This window comes from Anopheles darlingi, chromosome 2 (assembly GCF_943734745.1).
Source record: "Anopheles darlingi chromosome 2, idAnoDarlMG_H_01, whole genome shotgun sequence".
Classification (NCBI taxonomy): domain Eukaryota; kingdom Metazoa; phylum Arthropoda; class Insecta; order Diptera; family Culicidae; genus Anopheles; species Anopheles darlingi.
This window is the reverse complement of record NC_064874.1, coordinates 34,116,903-34,124,402: the sequence shown is the minus strand read 5'-3', so window position 1 is coordinate 34,124,402 and position 7,500 is coordinate 34,116,903. Positions and strand designations below refer to the sequence as shown.

Below are 7,500 nucleotides of genomic sequence, written 5' to 3'. Positions count from 1 at the left end.
GCAAAACGTAATGGAGCAGAGACTGGTAACCATTTATCAAAATATTTTCTTCTTACCATTCCATTCCATTCCGTTTGCTGCTACTCGTGCTCGTGCTGCGCCCTTACCGCAACCGCTGTCTGCTCGCAGGTCGATGTGCTCCGATTTGGTGTACTGTATTCTGTTCCCTCAGGTAAGTGGATACCGGCCATAAAAATGGCATATAATCAGGACGAAAATTCGGGTTGCAGTGCTTGGTGGCAATCCTTTTTCCCGTTTTTTTGTATGGGTTTGCGTTCGTGCGGTTCAAGCGGTTTCGTGTGACGTTATGTAGTATATTTGTCAAGCAAACCGGCCCGATACGGTCACGTCGGGCCAGCTGGTCAACGTTAATGTCTTTTCCAGATCAGATTTTCGGTCGCACGTGATTTATCTAGAGTTTCGAGAATCGATTGTGCTCTTTGTAATTCAATTGGATGTTAATTCAATGACGGTGAATGGAAGGAGAAACGAAATGCAACACAATAACTGTTAGATAGCTAGCGTAGATTAATTAACATTTTATTTCAACAAAATGTAGGTCAAAAAGTTAGAATCAATTGCTCCTTGAAGGAATTGAATATTCTCTAGAATTATGAATTCCTATGAATATTTATAACTATGATCCTTATGATGTATAATTTGATATCAACCGTCTTTTACTGTACTTGATTTGATTAGCAGATTTCAATTTAAAGCGAAGGATTGCTTAAAAATCTGTTACAGAAATGGGGTTTGAACCTTAATATTTAAACATCACTTTGATTGTAATTTGATATGAAAAGTGTGTTGGTTATCGGCTAAGGTCCAACAAGCACTGAACATACAAGAACATTGTGGCTTTTGCACTTGTGCAGTTAAGCCAAAGATTCTAAATGATCACTGGAAGCATTACAGACCTGTTTTTAACAAATTATTAAAGAATAACATTTTTACACGGGAAAAAGCCTGTTAGTCATACCGATGCCAAACGTTACGTGTATTTTTCCAATGATAATTGCTACAATGTTAGCAATAAAAGTTGAAAACATTTCGGTTCTATCCCGTTGAACATTGTAAGAAAGTGTTTAAAAGGATTACACATACAGCTCTCGCTAAATCGCAAATCCATACAACAAAAACCTACATCCTGCACTAACATTTCATCAAAAAAACCAAAAATTTGCCTCTTTTCCAAAGCTCCTGATGGTGGTCCACTTCAAGCACCACTGCAACACGTACGGAAGTCTCGCGGCATACATTATCGCGTTCATGGTGCGACTGTCCGGTGGAGAGGCGATGCTTGGCCTTCCCGCCCTCATTCACTACCCGGGCTACGTCGAGGAGACAGCGACCCAGATGTTCCCGTTCCGTACCATGGCCATGATCATGAGCTTAGTGACGCTGGTCGGTGTGTCCTGGTGGACGAAGTAAGTAGCGTAAGCCGCATATTCCACCAGCAAGTAACGCTAATCTTGCTTCCTTTTGCTCTTCCTTTTTCTTCGCTCTTTCGTCGTTTAGATGGGTCTTTGAAACGGGTCGACTAGCACCGCACTATGACTACTTCCGTTGTGTTGTCAACATTCCCGAGGAGTTGCACCGCGTCGGTGAACCATCGGATTCGGGTGAACAGGTACGGCGACGATGCTGTTTGCTATCCGCTGCAGTGCAAACCTTTAACCACTATTTCTGCATTTTCTTCCGCAGCTCTCGGTGATGGCCGGTGGCATGTCGCGTATGTATGGTGCGGCCACGATGGTCGGAAAGGACGAGCGAAATGGCCGGATAAATCCAGCCCTTGAGCCGGACGATGATCTCCCGGTGGCGGAAGCGCAACGACTGATGCAAACCGCTGGCGGTGGTGGTGGTGGTGGTGGTGGTGGCGGTAGTGTTGTGGGTACTGTCCAGGGTAATGTCGTGCCGAGTTCCGTAACGGCCCAGGGTCATACGGCGTTTTGAAACGAAAGCATCGGAGCTGATGTGCTGATGCGGAGGCAGCACTGAGCAAAAACGTTCTGTGAGATAGCGCCCAAAAGCGTTCCAAGCAGTGGAAGCGAATCAACTTATTAGACGCAGTATTTGAGCGGAGGTTCCGGTTCCGACGGAGCGACGGAGCGAGATGAAATGTGACGAATTATCATGCGAGAAACCCAATACATATCAAAGGAATATGAGCAAAGCTAGTATTAATAATTATGATTACTGTAGCGTTGGAGCAACCCTAGAGCGCTACTAAAGGCAGCTAGTGCTTGAAAAGAATACAAAAAATAGTCTAACTAAAAACCCGGGGAGGAACCAACCACAGACAACAAAAGCAACGGATACATATCAAAACAAACCAAATCGAAGGGTCTCCCTGTAAAGGGTCCTTCTAGGAACGTGCATGAAATCGATACATATCAATTACGCTGGGATAAAAAGAAGGAGAAACATAATTATTAGGATACCTAGGAACTACCTACATACTCGTTAGTTGGGTTGCGCCGAAGTCGGTGGTGCGTTAGTTCGTGAGCATCGAGCAGATCCTGCGAGGAAAAGATGTAATTGAGACGTTTGACACGGTGAACTGTTACGTCGCGATACGAGCAAGAGGGAGAGAGTGTGGAAGGGAGGGAAACAGAAACAAAATCGATGGATCTTCAAGGCAAGAATTCCGTTTCGTTTGATATTTGTCGCTTTGATTCCTCCGTTCTACGACAGCTAGCTAGGAACGTACAAATCTGATTATCTGGGTGGATGAAGAATGTGATTGAAAGTATGGTTTGCTGGTGTGCTCTAGGAGCTTTTACTTCTCCTTCTACTACCCTGCCTTTGACTATAACATTTTCTTCGTGTATATCTGACCATTCATCGTATGATTCGAAATTGTATGGATGTCTCTGTGTGGAGTGTTTACTCAATGTGATCAGTTATTTCGGGCTAGGATTGTATCAACAAAACTGGAAAAAGCTTTAAAGTTACATAAAATGAGTCCTTTAGATCGATAGAATGATCTGATTTGAATGGCGAAGGCAAACGTGCTTGAGCTGACCGAAGAACAGCTAGTCAGACAGCCTCTGCAATGTTGATGAGAAGTTATCAGTGCGTCTAGTGAGCTTAAAGCCATTGTTCTGCTAATACTAGGGCAAAGATTTATACTAATTTGTTTCACACAAATCCTATAACTCTGTTATTATCTGTTGCAATATAGGAAATTTTAATTTAAAATCCAACTCACAGATGAATGTTGATCTAATTTATAATACGATCTTCGGAACGAGGGAGAGAGAAAGAGAGAGAGAGTGTGTGTGAGAGAGAGAGAGAGAGAGAGAGAGAGGGAGTAAAAGAGAAAGAGAGAAAAAGTATAATTATTAAAGCTACGGAAGAGGTATAGAGGAATGGTATGGTTTAGGAATGGACAGAGCAATGTTGAAGTAATGAAACCTATAGAACTGATCATTTAGCCCGATACATATCATAATATACATATAAATAGAAATGAATGGAAGCAAATATGCATTCCACTGGTGTTATGGGAATAAACAACAGACACTAGGAAGATATATACTTATAAATATACACGAGCAAGAGGGAGGAACACGAAAAAAGAAAAGAACAGATCTAACTTATCGGTGCGTTGTAGCTGTCAAACGAAGATACAGCCCACTATTAGCGAATCATCAAAGCATAGAAGAATGGAAATCGCGAGCGAAAGGTCCATAAACTTCACTTCGATTGAGTTAGTTACTTAACACACAGACCCGCTGCTAGTCGATGATGTGAATTCAGACCAAATTTGCTACTTGGACTAGTATGAATCAACTTACTCAAAACAACCCATGATGTGGTCGAATGATGAACTCGTCTCGAAAATCAAACATATCACCCTGCGTTGCATCCATCGATCGTTACCTTCCAGAACAGTCGGGTTCTCCTCATCAACCGCAAAACATGTTTCATTCCAATACAGTTGGGTAAGGCAGTTGCTATGCAGAAGGCAAAATTAAGAGTAGACCATCAAATTCATCTCGGTCTCTCGCTGCAGAACGATTTTCGTTTTACGGAAGAGGTGAGATACGCGATGAGATTTTATGGAAGAGGTAAACCGGAGCAGCGCATCTAATCGAGTAGTCGCATCCTCACACGAACCCCTGTTCTATCAATGTGCCTCTCCCGTCTCCCGACAAAACGCCCGTAAGTGGTCATTTTATAGGGAATATATACATTGAGTCTGCCTGACAAGCGGACACTTCCATGCTGTGGTTGACGTACGTTGTGCTTCGAGGTTGTATGGTTCCATTTCTGGTCGATGTATCCTTTCCTAACTACCAATTTCCGGCACTGCGCAAGTGCACGAAAAACAAAATTAGACTAAAGACAACCAAATAACAATGGCAAGCTGCAGGAATACAGGATCCATCGAAAAAAGTACACAAAGTATTCTGTTTAAACAGCGGGACTGCTGTAAACTGTTTCAGTCCAACATGCTGAATGCTGTTTAAGTTTCGTTTACCGATCAAAACTGTTGATGTTGATGTGTCCCGTAAACTTTATCTTGAAACATGCATTTGATTAAAACGTAAACTACTCAATCTTGAAGCTGTTAAACTGTTAAACCCAAAAACATACTATACACAAGGTAAGCCAAGTATTAAGAAGAAAAAAAAAAACAAATGATTAGCCATTCTTAGCTGTGCTGTTTTAACGCGTTCGGTTTGCACGCATCGCTGTGCAATTGTTGGTTGATCCGAGCCTAACAGACCGATCGCACGCCGATCGCCGATGTTGATCGCTAGTCATTAGTTGCTAACCTCTTACTGTAGTTGTTGATCTGAATGGATTTAAAAACGAAACCCCTAAAACTAACTCGGCTGAATCAAGCAATTGAAGGTAACAAGGCAGCAGAAGAAGCGGAAAGAAAAGAAGAAGGAAGAAGAGAAGAAATTACGATCGGAGCGATCGCAAAAAAAAAGGAACATATCAAACATTTGTTGTTAATCGTGCATTTCGTCTGAAATCGAATGAACTACTCCATACATATCATTAGCACTACAGGAAACATTTAACAAAGTAGGACGCATGGAAGCCATGGGTGGCCTCCAGCTGCTGTGGGGTACAGAAACTGAAACTAAAAAAAAATACAAACTCACACACACACACACACACACACACACCGGGACTGGTGCTGGATACTAAGTCCTAGGAGACCGTTGTAATGGATGTGGACACTGGCAACGTAGCAACAAATTCAGTGCATTCCTTCGCCGACACCACAGAATACCGCTTCTTGAACACAAACACACAAACAGTCCATAGTGCACCTCCGTTCCGTACTGCTCCATGGCAGCAACAAACAATTTTAGAATCAAACTCTTTGCATCCCAAATGCTGCTCTATGGAGCCTTTGATGCGTTTCTCATAGAGTTATTTTGAACTTTCTGCGCGGAAAACATTCAAACCACTGTAGGCGTACGGTTACACATATCAGTGCAGTTTCTCGTTCAACACACGAAACACCTAGTGGCTATCATTGTCCTGGCCTCCCGTTCAACCCTGCAGCGAAAGGGGCGCGCGGTGAAGGCGAAAGCGAAAACGGTCAAGCCCAAAGCACAGCACCGTGTTGTTGACGAGAGAGGGAAAGAGAGAGAGAGAGAGATAGAGAGCAAGCTACGCAGCAGGGTTACTACAACCCTACCCACAACCAAACCAATAGATGTACATGTATTTTTAGTGGTTAAGCAAAGTATAATTATATATACATATAAATATACTTATAAATATATACATATAGAGGGAAAGTGGGAAGTGTGCGAGAGAGCGATCGAATGGTGAATGGCTTGTAAAATAGATCGGTTAAGTCGGCAACGCCGAAGAGAGGTACCCTGGAGACAATTAGATGCGAATGATAAGCAGATTGTAAAAAAAAAAAAAACAAAAATGGTGCAAATAAATGTGTTGGAAAGTTTAACTGAAGCTATTGATTCAAGTTCGGCTGATTTATCTCACTTTGAGAATAAAACGTAGCGTCATTAATCGTTAAATTGATTTTATGTAGCATGCTTGATTCCACATATCCTCAGCAGGCCATAACAAGGATTTGCCCCTTGTACAGTGCCCACGTAGCATTATTTTCAAATTTTATCAATTTCATTAAAGTAACCATTGGAAATTTTGCTGCAGAAAAAATCAGTAGGTAAGCATATTTCAGTGCGCATCGTGTTCCTATCGTTGAAAGTGTAAAAATGATCGAAAAAATAATCGAAATCCCTCAGATTTGTGCAACATATTGTTCTAATTTAAAGTACTAGTTTGGAGCAGCAACGGTGAATAATTTGACACAGTCGACATACGTGAGGTGGAGCGATGGTATCGACATTGATCCCAGAAGTCCAAGGGCTCGGAATTAGGTGCCTCCGGCTGCTCGAGGACGAACGTTTGAACAAAAGCGGCGACGAGGCGAACAACTTCTGCAGGGCCCCAGGACCGCTGATCGCTTGCTGAGTAAGTAAATTATTACAACATATTCAAATGAGCGAATTATTTGCGAACTGATATTGCAACTACCCGGAGCGACCTTCCGCGTTGCTCGCTTTGCCGATGCCCAGAAATAGAAACAAAACGGCCGAATTATCGGTGATAGTGAAGCTATTTACGAGCAAGGTAGATCACGCACTGCCTCACCTCTATTGAGGGAGGCTATCATTTAGCATGCGGCCAACATAGCATTCACAAAACCCCCGCCCCCTCCCTCCGGGGCAAGAACATGTAACCGTTGTCGAACGGAAAGTGGCTCTTCAGCGATCATGCGTCGTGGAGCACCATAGTTTGCTCTTACGGCACTAGTTCACGGTCAAAGGCGTACTTAAACCGTTCACTTTGCGGGGACGCAATCCGTTCCCTTTTTTTTTTCCATGACGCGCTCTCAAAGATTCACCCCCACCCCTTCCCCCCTCATAAATACCTTCCTTCATCTCATCGCTGCAGCACATCACCGGCGGCCGATTGAGCTTTCGAAAGATGGTCCCCGCGCACGCGGCGTTTATTTTGAGTGTGTTCCGCCGGCGTGAATTGGTTGGCGCTGGGCGAGCTATGGCGAGTTCAAGGCAATTTGCAAATGGCCACGACGCACCCCTTCTTCTCCTCCTCCTACGCCCGTCACGGCCAGCCGCGATGACGCGATGAACCGCGTAATCGACCAGCCAGTGAGGCGACCATTCATGTGGCGCTTTGAAGGGGGTTCATTCATTCAATTACCCAGCCTCCGGGTGCGGTTGCCTACAGGCCCTGGGATCACATGTGCATAAGCGCGCGTGTGTGTGTGTGTGTGTGTGTGTGCCGAGCGGTTTCGCGGTCTATTTTTATGCAGCCTTTCTCCGGGCGGATGCTTACGCTGTACCGCGGCGTGCGATGCGATCGCACGATTGTGGCGAAGATGCCACAAGGCATGGGCGCGTGGCACTCGTGGGGGGCCTCATTAGCGTATGCTCGGCTAGGTCGGTCGGTCGGTCTGCCAGGGAGGCTGGC

The 7,500-nt window shown here is 44.2% G+C and overlaps 1 protein-coding gene across 1 annotated transcript in view; it reads left to right on the top strand.

Annotated features, from left to right (window-relative positions):
* Positions 1-5,911, top strand: part of LOC125949136 (high-affinity choline transporter 1) — a 14,826-nt gene extending 8,915 nt beyond the window's left edge. The window contains exons 7-10 of the mRNA XM_049675887.1: positions 130-172; positions 1,198-1,427; positions 1,519-1,630; positions 1,705-5,911. Coding sequence (XP_049531844.1) covers positions 130-172; positions 1,198-1,427; positions 1,519-1,630; positions 1,705-1,956 — 637 coding nt within the window. The 3' untranslated portion in view covers positions 1,957-5,911. The remainder of the gene's footprint in view (positions 1-129; positions 173-1,197; positions 1,428-1,518; positions 1,631-1,704) is intronic.
* The last annotated feature ends 1,589 nt before the right edge of the window (positions 5,912-7,500 follow it).